The 16,572-nt window shown below is 23.1% G+C and overlaps 2 protein-coding genes across 6 annotated transcripts in view; one reads left to right on the top strand and one right to left on the bottom strand.

Annotated features, from left to right (window-relative positions):
• The window catches only part of LOC126897051 (uncharacterized), a 32,412-nt gene extending 29,167 nt beyond the window's left edge, over nt 1-3,245 (bottom strand). For 2 of the 3 annotated variants that reach the window (XM_050670429.1, XM_050670427.1), the window contains exon 1: nt 2,951-3,244. In XM_050670429.1, coding sequence (XP_050526386.1) covers nt 2,951-3,136 — 186 coding nt within the window. In that variant the 5' untranslated portion in view covers nt 3,137-3,244. Of the gene's footprint in view, nt 1-2,950 lie in introns of all 3 variants that reach the window. The other variant, XM_050670428.1, reaches the window with a different exon arrangement.
• Nucleotides 3,246-4,611: 1,366 nt separating this feature from the next.
• On the top strand, nt 4,612-16,348 carry LOC126897045 (polycomb protein suz12-B). 3 transcript variants are annotated; one of them, XM_050670413.1, is made up of 12 exons: nt 4,612-4,910; nt 5,211-5,257; nt 6,266-6,449; nt 7,602-7,690; nt 7,753-7,936; nt 8,010-8,209; nt 10,139-10,277; nt 12,111-12,340; nt 12,496-12,779; nt 13,097-13,282; nt 13,402-14,123; nt 15,832-16,348. In XM_050670413.1, exons 1-11 carry the CDS (start codon nt 4,820-4,822, stop codon nt 14,117-14,119), a joined length of 2,352 nt encoding a protein of 783 aa, XP_050526370.1. In that variant the 5' UTR covers nt 4,612-4,819; the 3' UTR covers nt 14,120-14,123; nt 15,832-16,348. The 3 variants fall into 3 exon arrangements, with proteins under 3 accessions (XP_050526370.1, XP_050526371.1, XP_050526369.1); XM_050670414.1 differs by lacking the exon at nt 15,832-16,348 and adding an exon at nt 14,957-15,282; XM_050670412.1 differs by lacking the exon at nt 15,832-16,348 and having other exon boundaries at nt 4,613-4,910; nt 13,402-14,380.
• The last annotated feature ends 224 nt before the right edge of the window (nt 16,349-16,572 follow it).

A 16,572-nucleotide genomic window follows, 5' to 3' on the forward strand; every position in this document is an offset into this window, starting at 1 on the left:
ATAGAAAAAATGTCGAATTAAAAATGTATAGAAAATTAAATTTAAAACAACGGTTAAATGAATTTTTTTTATGTTTTTACAATGAACGATTTATAAATTAACAGTATTAACGGTAAGAATAGAACATATACGTTTTTATTTTTTTAGGGCTAAATAAGAACTTTTCAAAAATTGTTGTATATATACTTTTTATAGAAAAATTGTATACCTACAAAAAAGTCCAAACAAACTTTTTCGCAAAAGCTAAAGTTTTTGAGATAGACATAAAAAACTAAAAAATCACCCTTGGGGAGTTATTTTTAACCCCCTTGGGGCACGTCTTAGAGTTGACCAATCGTCTCCAAATTTTTTACAATTTATTTTTTCATGTATTCGAATAATTCTAGGGGGTGGCACTTACAAATATTAAAAAAAAAAAAACCTCTCATGTAGCTAAGGGTCACCCTAAGCTATGTGTTGCAAAAAAATTTGGAATATTATAAACTGGTAGTAGCACACACAAATAGAGTTAAAAAATTAATAAACTACAAAGTAAAATTATTTACCTTTATTGTTGAATACTTTTATCATATCATATCTAATTCGACAATAAATATTTTGAAAACATTACAAATGAATGATTTTAATTGTTTATATGGATAAAGCTGGTTAAGCTACTTTTTATTTGATTAAGGGATTTTTTTTTAAATTTTTGGGAGTAATATCCTCAATTAAATACGAATTATAATCATTTGATATATCGCTGAAAAAAGTAGATTAAGTGAAGGTTGGAAAAATAAATCACAGCCCAAAAAAAAAAAAAAAACACATAGTAAAATAATATTAACATGAATGAGAAATTTCTTCTCATAAGGGAAGACTACAGTGATGGGATCCTTGATATTTATTGAAGTTATTGAATCTAGATGAGATAAAAATCAAATGATTTCAAAATTTGAAAAACTCAAAAAGAAAAAATGCAAAGTATAAATTGCTTTAGGAGGATTCGAACCTCGTACCTCAATAGTGAAAGGCACAAGTGTTACCAATTCGGTAACCTGTTCGTCGTTTCGTTCCATGATTAGTTGTCAATATAAGTTATGTCAAATTTTAAAGTTACTTTTTCGACTTAAAAAAAGCAAAAAATTTTTAATAAGTTTAACATCTTCTGTCTTATGAACTTTATTCTATGTCAAATAAATCATATAATATTCATGAAAGTCAGTGTATTCCCCTAGTAAGATATTTTAAAATACATAACACAGAATTTTAACACAAAAATAGCATATTTTTGAATACGGTAGCCATTTGCGCATAGAAAATAAGTCGTCGGGACAAATTTTTTTTCATTTTATAGTACATGACATAAGCTTTAATTTTATATATGTTGAAAGGACGCAGTATTTCCGGAACATTTTCCAAAGTTAAGTTGAAAAAGTTAGTTTTTGTAAAAAAGTTGCTGTTTTAAATCCCCCCCTGTGAATAGAATAAGTGTTAGATTTTCAAAAAAAATGTTATCAAATGAAAGGAAATTACCTAAGGTTTCAATATAAAAAAATATTATTTTGTTTTTGTTAATATTTCAATTAGTTATGGTAGTTTTAAGTACAAAAAACATCACGATAGGAGATGTTTTTTTTGCAAATATTACATTTTTTGTTTAATTTCGGTGGAAATTTACTCGTAGACGATAAGGTGTCGGGACAAATTTTATTCATTTTATAGTATATGACATAACCTTTGATTTGATATATAAAGGACTCCGTATTTCCGGAACATTTTCAAAAGTTAAGTTGTAAAAGTTTTATTTTTGATACAATGTTTCAAGTTTTGAACGCCCCCTATATGAGGGGAAATTGTCCAATTTTAATAAAAAGTATGTCAAATGAAAGATGTATAATATAATGTATTGAGAAAAAAAAAATTATACTGATACATACATTTTTCGAAAAGTTATAGTATTTTAAAGTTGAAAATTAAAATCGGAAATCGAAAATTTTAATACAAAAATACCATTTTTTAAACTACGGCAGCCGTTTGCATGCAGAAGATAAAGTGTCGGGACAAATTTTTTTTCATTTTATAGTACATGACATAAGCTTTCATTTGGTATATGTTTAAAAGACGCAGTATTTCCGAAACATTTTCAAAAGTTAAGTTGAAAAAGTTCTACTTTTTTATGTATGTTTCAAGTTTTGAACGCCCCAGTAAAAAAGGAAATTGTCCAATTTAAATTAAAAGTATGTTAAATGAAAGAAGTATATATTAATTTTTGTAAAAAAGTTGATATTTTAAATCCCCCCCTGTGAGCAGGTTAAGTGTTAAATTTTCAAAAAAATTATATCAACTGAAAGGGAAATATCTAAGGTTTTAATAAAAAAAAAATTATGTTGATTTGTTGATTTTTGCAAAAGTTATGGATGTTTTAAGAAAAAAAGTGAAAATAAAAAACATATGGTAAAATACTTTCTCAGTTTCGCATCGAAGCTAAAAAATTTCAGATTTCGTATTCACGGTGAAAATGGCTACCGTGCTATTATTGTGTTATAAAACTCGATTATATATTTTTATGACTATGAAAAATGTATGGATCAATACAATATTATTTAAGCTAAATTGTTCTTTATTTTTTTTTTCGAATTTATTTAGAGCTATGGTTCAATCAACACATAGGATATATCAGAAGAGTTTCAAAATGCATTTTTTATATTATTAGAACAATTAAATACTATATAAATTTTATTTACACAAAATAGAAAGTTAAACTTACTTAATTTTTTTTTACTTCTATTAAGTCGAGAAAAATAACTTTCAATTTAGATTTAGCTTAAATTGCCATTTTTATCCTCAAACGAATGCAAAGTACAGTTGCCGAATCGGTTCAACTTTTTTTCCCACTATAGCGTCGACTTATTTCTTATGTTATTTCAATCAACTAATTTTTAATTAACTTAAAAAATTAAGAACTCACTTTTTCCATTGATAAATGAGTGTGTAATAAATTCGACTTATGTTTGTTTTCATTTTCTAATGTGTTGAGTTGTTTACGATTAATTGTGTGTTTATTTCTTGATGAACAATCACAAAAACTATTTTGTGTTAAATGAATTTCGTGTCTTTCGGTAGGTATTAAAATATTAAAAAAAGCTCCAGCCATTATTTCTCAAACAAATAAATATATCATAAAGTTTTTTTAGCTTCAATAGATAAACATACCTCTTAATCTAAATGAAGCGTTTATTTAAGTCTAATACTTACAAAAAATTTACAATTGATATTTAATGAAGTCTATTTTAAGATAAATACTTGACAATAGATTTCCCAGTTATCGAATGTAAAGTGGGGTATAATAGAGATAATACACATACATATTATCAATACGAAAAGTTATTTTTGGATAAAATATTTTAAATATATATTAGACTACTATATTATAAAATTCAATTTTTATGTAAGCGTACGAGAAGGAAAAATATAATAATAAAAAAGATTGCGAAGGTTAATTTCGAATTATACATATTAAATACAAATTTTTAATTTGTATTTAATATATATAAAAAAGTTCTATTATTATGTATACTATCATTAGAGCTCAAGGTATACCAAACAACAAATGTTTTTAAGAGGGTAGATCAAATTTTAAATTACATAATAAAAAATTATTTTCAATCATAAAAAATAATTTTTTCCATCACTATAATTTTTGCTTCGAAGCGGCTTTCACAAAAAAAAAATAACACTCATTCTACATACAAACTTTCATTAATGCATTTCACGAAGAGAATTGTAAATACTGTTTGATTTCAACAAATATTGTTTTCCATGATACGTTAGTTCCACTAATTAACACAGGTTTTTTCTTTTTTAATATAATTTTTATATACTAAAAAATTCCTCTTCTTGAGAACCCGTCTGATCTTCGATTAATTTTTTTTGTTATAAGTCCTAAAAGATTTTTATACAAATTTGCTATTTTTATTGTATTTATACAAATGTGTACACAAGAAAGATAAAAACTAAATTTAGGTTATTTATGTAGGATAGATTAAGTTTCCACAGATTGAGCGAATTAGAAGCACCTTACATTAAATATATTGTAAAAATATAAAATCATCGAACTCTAAATAAAAGTTTTATGCTGCTATATGCTTCTAAAAATGTATAAAAAAATAAATAAAATTCGACAAGAATAATTTAACTATACATAAACGCAAAATGGCCTAAGAGGAACTTAAACCTTCCAATTAAAAATTAGAAAAACTAATAAAAATTTTGTAGAGAATGGACATAATTTAATATATTACCGGCGCAGTACTAATTATTCAGTTTAAACTGACAACAATAACTTTGAATATCAACGGATATGAATTACATTCACTAACTAAAGTGTGACCAACATAAGTTGAAATTGATTAGAGGTTTAGGAAATACTTATCAAGTAAAATAATTGAAATTTAAAAAACAATTAATATATGTGATTTATAATTTATCTTAAAAATGATTGATGAGCATGGAGTGGCTATGTTAATCTTCTAAAATTGTCCTCATGTATGTACGTTAGTATTTTTATAAATTTATGTGTGTCTACACTGATGGCTTGTTATCGGTCGTTGTCCCCCGGAACGGCTGTTGGCTTCCCATCGCCGTCGCCTCGCCCTTGCTAATGGATCGCTTACTTATTTCCATTGTTTACCCTACTCATTTTTAGAATTAAACAATTTTTTTTTTAGTTTTAGCTACCTTTTTACTATTATTTCCTTTATGTGTTGATTTTAATACGCCATTAATAAAAATTTGTGAATTCAAATTTACGATTTTTGTAAGTTTACCAGTCATTAGAATGGCTCCTAGAAAGAGAGAAAAGGAGATTGACAAAACCAGAATGGATCATGCACAGGCTGATCATGAATTATTTCTTCAAGCTTTTGAAAGTATGTCCGAAATATTTTTAACTTTATTAGTAGAAAAATGTACTAATTAGAATTATTGAATAAGAAAACTACTAATTATTTAACATGTTTAAATAATTTAAATTCCTGTTGAATTTATAAAATTAAAATGGGATTTTATAATTTAAGCTTAAAAAATTTTTCTCATTTTTTTTTAAGCATTTCTTGTAAAATGAATTTTGATAGATGATTTAAAAATTCTATACTATTTTTGTGAAATTGTGTTAATTTAATTTATTAATTACTAATGTTATTAATTAATTGAAAATAATTTTATTTCAGAACCAACTCAAATTTACAAATACTTAAGAAATCGTAGTTTATTTTCTGTAAGTTATATGAACCAAAAATAATGTAGAATAAGTTATAGTTTAATGTAAACTTATATTAAATCTACTTTTTAAAATTAATTTTGAATATTCAAAATTTTAAGTTTTATTATAAATTTAATGTTTAAGATATTTTATATTTACAAATTTAAATATTTACACTTAATGAGTTATTTATATTTCTTGTATATCATAGATGCTATTGCCTTATTGATTGGAAATTTAAATTTATTCATTAGTATAATTTTGGTTTTTTGATTTAAATAATTTTTGTACTAATCCACTATTTTAGTGACTTAAAAACAAACCTTACAGACATTTTTATCTATTTAAAACATGGTATTGAACAAATCTATTTACAATTTAAATCAGATTTTTAATGTATTGATTAGCAAAAATTGGTCTAGTGACAGGCAATATATTTTTTAAGTGGATGTACAGAATTAAAATTAATATCTTTTTAGATATGCATCTAACCTAAAATCAAATAACTTTAATTAAACTAAAGAAAATATTATTCCTTACAAAAAAATCTTGCCTTTATCCCAAATGATTTCAATATTATGAACTAAAAAGTATAAATTAAGTAAAATGTGGTAAAATTAATATTTTTACCATCAAAACTAATTTAGGATTTTATTTTTATTTTATGAATCTGAAATGAATTCCTGATACGGAATTAATATTTAAAACTAAATTATATTATCTAGTGTTATATTTCAATATTTTTATCTTGAGTTGAATATTAAAACATTACCACATCATATAATTAGAAAGTAATACAAATTTGTTTTTTAAAATTGATATACTCTTTATTTTAGCAGTATTATGTTCTGTCAAAAAATTAGAATAATTATTTTATTTTATTTTATTTATTGTAAGTTCAGCAGTATGAATATTATTGAGGTATCCTGTAAATTAATATACTTTTTTATTCAATTCATTTTATATAAAATATTTTTGTCAATTTATGTGTGTTATCACTCATAGTTATTAATGTTTTTTCAGCCATTATTTCTTGTTAGAACATTGAGTTATATGAGAGCAAATCGTCCCAAGCCGAAACGTCCAAAAAAGAAAATTGATATTGATTCTTTATTAATGAATGTAGTAGAAAAAAAATTAAATGAAAAAAAATCTTGCAATAAGCGATATTTGACAATAACGTACATTGGATATTTTGATGACAAAAGTAATAAAAAATCAATATTTTATATGAAATATACTTTGTGTATATTTTTTAATGAATTTATATAGAAAAATTTTAATTATTATTTTACTGTTTATATAACTAAAAATTACTTAAATATATTTTTGCTTATACTATTTGATTAGGTTCATGTTTATTATTAATCCATAATATTCATTAATATTATTAGATATTTATAGTCTTTAGAACTAAAAAGAATTAGAAAAACTTTCTCAAACTTAATGGATATTTTTAATATATATATATATTTTTTTTTTTTTGTATAAATGAACCAAATTTGAAAATTATGATTTTGACTATTTTTTGCTCAAAACTATTAATTTACAATCTTGTTATTTATTAAGTAACACTATTTATTGATAAATAGTATTTCAGAAAAACATAATTGGTGATTATATAATTTATTTTTGTGTTTGGAAGGAGAAATGAAAATTTTTTTTTCTATATTCTTTTCAGAATATTTCACTAATTATACTACAATTTATTTTTATATCAACTTAGAGATTATCTTCGTTGGTTTATGCACAGGTTGTACATATTAGGTATTGCTATAGCATATCTTGATAAGAAAAATTGATGCGTGAATTTTCAAAACTCATGCATGTTAAGAGGAGTAATATTTTTTTGTTTACAACAAAACATTAATAAAATTATATATCATTTATAATTGTTTTTTATTTATTTAGGACAGTTAAATTTTAGCATTTTACTATTTCTATTAGCATAAGACTTTTTTAAATTCTCTATTTTTTTTTTTTTAGAAAATAATGCCTTCTTGTATCAGTGCTTGAAAGCCTCAGTGTAAAATGTCTCTAAAATTTAAAATTCCCAAGGCCTAAGTTAATGAGTAAAAAAAAAAAAGAAGATGCATTTTACTTTATTAGTACAAGGCTTTAATTGTCACTATTTTGAATTTGGTTGATGTATATTTTATTATAATAGTTCTACTATATCAAATTATAATTTCAATTTTCATACTGAAATTTTTAGAAAGTGATTTAAAATTATATTTCAAGTGATAGTTCTAATAAAATAAAATGTAGTGTTCTCTTATTTTGTTACTAGTAAATTGAATTACTGTTAATTTTATTTTGAAAAATATGTATGATGATCATTTATATTTTTTGTTTATAGTTAAAAATGGAAACGAACCAGTTAAAATCGAAACTAGTCTCATCAAAATAAGCCATAAAAAGCGAAAAGATGGTTGTCCCTGGACAATTGTAAATTGTTTTATTATATTTTATAAATATATTTAATTAAACTAATACATACATTAATTTAGACATCATATGGACTATCTTCAGTACCCGCAAATCCTATTAATTGTAATCAACTGCCTTCTCATGCGTCAATAATTTCAATTCCTATTGAATCATTTGCCACTATGAATGGTCATGTGACTAAATCTCACCATTTATTATTAAGAATCATGAATGTGACATCTAATTCAGATTCGGAAAATACAGGTGAAAATTTAACTATATTTCTTTGTGTTAAATCATAATTTTGTATTTAACTTCTATAATTTTACTATTATAGAACCCAGCCAAAAAAAACGTAGGATGAGTATTAAGGAAGGCAATGGTGTCAGTAAAAAAGAATTTGGTGCAAATTTAGTAATACATGATAAACAAAATCGTTGTTTGCTTAAAGATGGGGATTATGATTGTATTGTAGAAGAATTAAATGCAAACCCTATATCAAGCATTGGCAAATCAGCATCATGGGAACGTCTAAAAGTATTAATTTAATAAATTAAATTTTATATGTAGGTTAGGTGTTCCATTTATTCCAAGTAAAATTTGTTACCAATAATTTAAAAATAATCTTATTCATAAAATAATTAGTCCTAAAAATCTCAAACTGTATTAATCCAGGTATGAAAAAAATGTATTAGTTTTTTATATTATTAAATTTGTGAGCGTATTCAAAATTTACTCTATGAGTGTGAATACAAGTTAATTAATAATTTTATATAAGAATATGAATTTAAACCGAGTGAAAAAATACATTCTTTGACTAATTAGCATTATATTATTTTTTGATCTAGATACAAATTAAATATATAGTGTTTTTACTCTCTAAACAATAAATAGTCTGATCTATTTATCACAACCCATTCATTTTTTAAATAGAAATAATGTTGAGAAATTTTTATGCTTTAAAATTTCACACATGTAACACAGATTTCATTATGCAAAGTGTGTACAATTAAAAAAAAATTAACAAAATATTTATTAGTCAAGTATTATAAATTTATATGAAAAAATAATAATTTCTTTGTCACTTGTTGATAAATTAGTAAAGAATGCACTACATTTATCCATGAATTATTATTATTAGGGTAGTGAATTTAAAGCATTAAAAAATATAAAACAAGTATGCAAATATATTTTTAAAATTGATAAGATATGCAAAAATATATACTAAACAATGTATAAAAAAGTATTCTTAAAATTTATAAAATATGAACAAGAATTTTAGTTTTTAAAAATAACTTATGTTAGTTAACACCACATGTAATAGGTTTTTTTAATATCTTATTATTTAATAATACAAGGAAAAGAATATTTTAATTACTTAGTGTGCTCTAATTTTCCAAAAAATAATTTTCTACAAAAATACTCGGTCACGAAACTCTAGAAAAATTATTGCCGAAGATCAGAAAATTTTTGCTGCCTCCTTGTTACAATTTTGGAATTTTTAATATATTTGAGAAAAATGGTCGTCTCTGACACCAACATTTTACGACTTAAGGATTGAAATTTTCATCAGATCCACCCAAAGATATTTCAGAGATATCAAAAAAAATTAATTCAATCCATTGATTTTTTACTCTTCTACAAGCTTTTTTTTTAAGTCCAGCCTATTTTTTTTAATTAGGTTACAATCTCATTTTTCTGCATTTGACTCTGAATTTGTAGAAGATAAATTTTTCTCTTTCATTCATATTTAATACGTGTTACAGTTAGATTATTAACTGTCTTTTTATTTTGAAATTATGTTAGTTATTTTTATATATTATGTTTAGTTTATTAACTATACAGATACTTTCTNACTCAAATAAATTTTATCAAACACATTTTCTTGTACAAAGTATAAAAAAATATGAAAATGCATTAAATTCACAATTTCTTATTAATTAAATTCTTAATTTAATTTCTCTTAATATAATTATTATATTAAGAAAATTGTTTTTCTTATTTTTAGTTTTATATATTTAATAAAATAATTAAAATAGTAAACTACTATTTACTTTTAATATTTATATAAATAAATACTCATTTTTTTTAATTCTATCTTTTTTTTAATTTTTAGTTATTGTTTGATTCATTATTTATTTTACAAGAAACTAATATATGAACTAATTTTTAATTTAGTTTTGTTAGCAATGTAAAAAAAATTGACAATATTCAAATTTTATATCAATATTAAAAATATTACAATATTTTATCATCAAATTTTAACAAAAAAAAACTGCTAATATGTTATAAAATGATATTGATAATCATGTCAATTTTAATTATTAATTTTTACTATGATTTGTAATTGTAATTTTTGTCTATTTATTTTTTGTTATAAAAATTTTATTAATTGAAAATAATATGAATAATATAACCAATATTCTTTAATCACTAAAATATGATAAAATTATTAATTTGTTTTAGGAAGTAAAAGCTGGACCTCAATTTGGTACTTTTGAAAATAGGAGTAAAATAAAACTTCGTCTTAAATGGTCAACAGAGCTAACTAATTCTTCTACAACAGAATGCCTTCTTGTTGATAATAAAGAAAATAGTTGGCCAAGTATGAATAATATTCTTAATTTTATATAAAATTCAATTTCATTAAATAATGTATACTTTTAATATATATATATATATATATATGTATGTATACTTTTAATGAAGGGTAATTGGTTTATCATTGACGATAAAAGTGCCCTTATAATATTAATAATTTTGAAATTTTTTTTTTTTTTTTAGTATTATTTCTTGATTTATAATTTGTTAAATATTTTTTATGTCTATCTCTTGTCCTTTATAAGGATACTAATTTAATAATTTAAACAAGTACATACATATTTTTATAGATTAATAAATGTTACAAAATGATCTGACTAAGAAAATGACTTGTCGATTACAACTTTTGAACTAGTATTTCAGAAATTATTTAACTTTTGAAATGTATACTGAAGATAAGTTGTGGGACTGCACATCACTCTACTGTGCTATATCTCCCAGGCAGACAAAAATATTAATAACTTTGAAGTACTAGTTCAAAAATTGTATTTACCTGTCATTTTTTTAGTTGGTTCGTTATCTAAAATTCAAACTAGTAAAATATGTATGTTACCATTAATAAATATTACTTAGTACCCTGATAAGAGATAGACCTTAAATATCGAGAAAAAAACATTATAAATTGAGTCTAGAAAAAAATTCTCAGAACTATTATAATAGTTTATAATATTTTTCTAAACTAATAATTATTAGTTTAGAAAAAATGCAGTGAACATTAAATCAATCACTCTGCTGTACAATGAGTTATATAATTTAGTTGATTTTATTTAAGTCATGTTTATTGTTAGGGGCTAAATATTTTACTATATTTAATTATTAAAAATTAATAGGTTTATATATTTAAATAGTTACCTGCCTTTATTTTTCAGTGGCTTATGAAGATTAGATATTTTGCTGGCTAAAGCTAGCAAAAAGAAAGTATATATCCAATAGAAACTTAACTGTGAAAAATACAAAGTTCTAATTTTTTTCTCAAAAAAAATCTACCAAAGTAGTGATATCTACTTTATCTTTCTTTAGATTATAAACATCACTCCTACTTTCAGGAGTAATATTGCTCCTTTTATAATTGCATAACACTTAGCCAATTTCTGTTCAAGTAATAGCATAGTACCCATTTAAAAATTACATGGTCGATGAGTAAGAACAAATTCAGAAGAAAAAAGAAGAAGTTCAGAGTTTTCAAGAATTTATTAACAATTTTGGCATAATATATTTTATGTCTCACTCAGAAACTGGCCTAGTGTTCAACAAAACAAAAGAGTAATATTGCTCATGAAAGTTAGAGTGAAATTTATGATTGAAAAAGAAAGAAAAATTGACCACAAAGTAAATATCACTTCATGGGGGAAATATTTTTGGGGAGAGATGGAATATGGCCCTTTTTTACATTTTTTTTTTTTAGGATAAAAATGTCAAGAAACCTTTAAATTAGACATAATAAACATTTCCATGGGCTATTTACTTTAAGAATTGACCCTTACTTTGTTTACTAGTTAAATAAAAACAACAAAGCCTGTAATGTTTTTGTATTTTAGGAGCATTTAATCAACTTAATTATTTTTTTTTAAGTATACGATTTTAACACTATTGTGAAATAAATTAAATAATTCTAAATTTATTGAACATTTGTTTACATTTCTTCTTATTACTCAAATAGTAATTGCATTTAATACAATTAAAGATTATAGGAAAATGTTTTATTTATTTCTATTGATGTTTAAGTTTTATTATTGATAAGGATTTTTCTTAATAAAAAAAGTACCTCAAAGCAGTATAATAATAAAAAAAAATATTAAGTGCTTTAGTCTTTATTTTATACATTGCTTGGTTGCAGCATCAAATTCTAGAAGAAACAGTGTACATAATGCCAATAGTTCAGTTGAAAATTCTTCATCTAATAAATTGAAAATTGTTTATCAATTTTTGTATAACAACAATAGTCGTCAACAAACTGAAGCCAGTGAAGATTTGCATTGTCCATGGTGTACATTGGATTGTTTTACGTTATACGCTTTATTGAAACATTTAAAACTGTGCCATGCTCGCTTTACATTTTCATATGTTGTAAGTTTGATCAAATATAATTGAGAAATGTGTATTATGTTTTATGTAAACAATTTTTGTTCAATAAAAACTTTATATAGATAAAAAGTTATAATAAAGATATAAGTTATATAGATAAATTAATTAAGATAAGTTATTTTAAATATTTTTCACAGCCAACAGGATGTGGAGCACGTATTGATGTTGCAATTAATGAGCACTATGACGGTTGTTATATTGGTAGTCCTCAAGACTTAATTGCTCAACCACAAAGAGATGATTCAAAAAATGTTGGTTATCGTATTACTAGAGTTGGTCCTGTAAGGCGTGCAGTTGTCTCAAAAATTGTTGTTTGTCATCCTAAACGACTTCGACGTGCATCATTATCTGAATTTTTACATGAATTAGAGGATACTGATGGTTATGATGGCCAAAGACCTTATGTAACTGGTCATAATAGGTAGTTAAATTTTATACTCTCTTAAACTAATTCACTTATAGTTTCATTTAAAACTTAATTTATCAATTGATGTACAATTGTTCAGTTTATTAAATTTTATTACTATAAATTTAAATACTAAAGTTACTTATTTTAACTGTGAGGACAACCTCCAGTCCTGTATAACTAAAAATTTCATCATTTGTATTTTAATCTTTTGAAGAATTTTCTATAATAATTTATTCACAATTTCTAAAGAAATATTGGTTTTCATAAGTTCTGCAATTAACCCATGTTATATAGTAATCATTTAAGTGTGTATGTGTTTTTATATTAAGACTGTATCATCATACATCAACATGTCTTCCTATTTATCCTCGTGAAATGGATGTAGATAGTGAAGATGAAAGTGATCCAATATGGTTAAGAAAAAAGACTGCTATGATGATAGATGAATTTACTGATGTCAATGATGGCGAAAAAGAAATAATGAAAATGTGGAATTTACATGTAATGAAAGAAGGGTGTGTATACTTTTTTTATTTAATTATGTGTATTAAAAAAAAAATTAATTTAATCTATAATTTAAAAAATAGAACTTTGTATTATTTTTCTTTAAATACAATAACTTTATATATTTTAGATTTGTTGGAGATTGTCAAATACCATTAGCTTTAAATATGTTTGTTGAAGCAAAAGGCAGAGATATTCTTAGAAAAAATTTATATAGGAATTTTATGTTGCATTTATGTAATTTATGTGATTTGCGCTTGATAAGTCCAGTTACATTCTACACAACTATTCAAAAATTACAAGATATAATTGCAGTTGATTCAGAAGCCAGTAATGTTTTATATGAATCATTTGAAGCTCAGAGAAAGTATTGGCGTGAAGAAGGAGCAAAAAGAGCAGAAGATCGAACAGAAATAAGATGTTTAGTTCAAAGCCCATTACAATCAGATATTGGTACTAGGCGGAAACCAGCTGGATCTTTTTACCCATTAAAACTCCAAGATAAACTTAAAGGAAAAGTAATTAAACAGCATAATAATCGTAAAAATAGTTCAGCACGTCAAAATCCCCCAGCTACAAAAAATGCTAATGTTGTTGAAGAAAAGAAATCTGAAAAAAAAAGTGATAAAAAAGGAGGTTCTACTACTAGGTCTCAATCAGCTGTTAGACCAGAAAAAACAGATAAGCTTGTAGAAAAACGTAATAGCACATCTTTAAATGGTGATGATCACAAAATATCTGCAACTTTAACTGTAAGACGTAGAACTTTTCCTTCATTGACTGATAAGAAAAAACCAGTTCCTGAAAAAATAACAACCAATACGTCTGAATCATTAAGGCGAAAGTAGATAGGTAATTATTTTTTAATTTGTGATAATTTTCTTATAATTATATCCCAAAACTAATTTTTGAATGATGAGAAGCAATCATTAAAATTATTAATATATCATTTTTGTTAATACTTTTTGTGATTTAGAAAAATATTCTTATTACTCAAGTACTTTTTCAACATATAAGTTAAGAGTAGTGATATAATTATTTTATGTATGTTAAAAGTTGTATCACATTGATAGTTGTTTCATGTTTTTGTGCTCAAAAAACAATTTTATATTTTCAATTTATTTATCAAATTAAAAAAGAAATATATTTTTTTTTATTAAATTTTTGGGTATTTAACAAAAGAAAATTATCCACTCTAGGAATATTCTAATTTTATAATATCTTTTCCATATTTTCATAATAGTCTGTCACAATAGATGATATTTTTAAAATAATTTTATGATTTTGACTGATGAAAATAAAAATAGTAACATAAATTTTTGTTTGTGTAATATGAATACATTTTTGTTTCAAAGTTACCAGTACTTAAAAAAGATTTCTCTTTGATTTTACTCATTGATTGTGCACTTAAAGCTATGACTTTGAGTATATTTTCATGATTAATATTTTTTTTTTTTTTGTATTAACATATTTCATGGGTATTCGCCGATATTTATAAAATATATTACATTTACTGAATGAATATAACTTAATTGTATGTCACAGGGTTCTTAGTTCACAATGTTTTGACTGAAAGTTGTTTTTCTCTTAAATTTTTAACTACTGGCTTATAATCATAGTAGGATAATATTTTTAATTTTTAGTTTAATAAATCCCAAAATATTAACTTAAGTAGTATTTCATAGATGCAAAATATGAACTGAAAATGTAAAACAGCTATTGAAAAGCATTAGTGTAATAGCATTTTTATGTCGTGAATTCTATCATAAATGTTTTCACAGTAGGGTGTATAATCTGAAACTACCTTCAAATATTGATTTTTTGGTAATATTTTCATTGAGATATAATGATCATATACTATTATTAAATATAACACTATAATATGTATAATAATTGTAATATATTCTGTGTATAAAAACTAGTACTTTATATTATTCACACAAAAGTTGGATCCTGTAATAACAGTAGCACTAGTCTTTTTTATTTATTATCATAATAAAAAATAAAAATGTTTATTTAAATACCTCTTCTAGAATTTTGTTTTTCGTAGTGTATTTAATTAATATTTTTATTTAATATAAAAATTTTTTATTTCTTTAACTATATTTATGAATTTTATATTCTTGAAATTTGCAGTTGTAGGTATTCAATAGATTTTTATTTTAGCTATGTTTTATAGTATTATACAGGGTTAGATGTTATCATAAGATTTATTTTTTAAGTGTATGATTTGTCATAACTTATTGGAATTAGATACTACTACTATGCCTATTATTTACATAAAATTTGGCACCTATCTACATATTTAGAATAACTTGCACTTTTTATTTATTTTAACCATATCTTGTTATAAACTTTAAAGTTCAATACTAATTTAACAAAACAATTATTAATATACCCCATCTCCAAATTATGTATTTATTTATTTTTCCTGTATATTACTATTACAATTTTGTTTTCCTTTTTTTTTTTGGATCTCATTTTTATTAATACTTAAAAATATTTAAAAGTATTTTTTAATATTTTACATAGTAATAGTTAAATTTATTTCAAATTTTAGAATCAAAAAATTTAAATTGGGGAAGCATACTATCTCCCATTAAATCAATTTGAATGTGAAATAATTGCATTTTTTAAACAATATTCTATAAATATAATGTAATAATATTGTAGAGGTATTTTAAGTATTCACTGGATTAGTCATTATGTTTTTTTTTCATTTTTAGTTTTTTCGACTGAAAGTATATAATTGTTTTAGTAAAAAATTTAAAAAAAGTGTATTTAATAACCATTTAAAGTAATTAATTTTAAAACATTACTTTAACTTGAATTTTTTTTTTAATAATTGTTAACTTTTAACATGAGTTATTATAAATTTGTTACAAAAGTATTCATTTGAAACAAGCTGTGTAGTAAATTTACTTTTAAAATTTCATATTTAAGATTGGTTCATTACATTTTGATTATTTCATAAACAATGTATATTTAATTAGTAAAGAACTGATATTAAAATTTTTTTAGTAATTTTAATATTTCTTATTCACTGCCTTTAGTTTACTGCCTTAAATTATTATTAAATCCAAGATTTATTATTGACAAAAATCAAAAAAGTTAATGATATTTAAAAGAATAAACTGCTTAATTATAAAAGTGTACTTGGTTTGTTAGTTTTTTTTTTTACTTGTATATTTTCATACTAGACATACTTAATATTATTTTATTAAAATATTAAGTCTTTATTGTATGGTATTGTTAGTAATTGTCTCATAAATAATGTATGCACAATTACACCGTTGTATAA

This window comes from Daktulosphaira vitifoliae, unplaced genomic scaffold (assembly GCF_025091365.1).
Source record: "Daktulosphaira vitifoliae isolate Bord-2020 unplaced genomic scaffold, ASM2509136v1 Scaffold_1, whole genome shotgun sequence".
NCBI lineage: Eukaryota > Metazoa > Arthropoda > Insecta > Hemiptera > Phylloxeridae > Daktulosphaira > Daktulosphaira vitifoliae.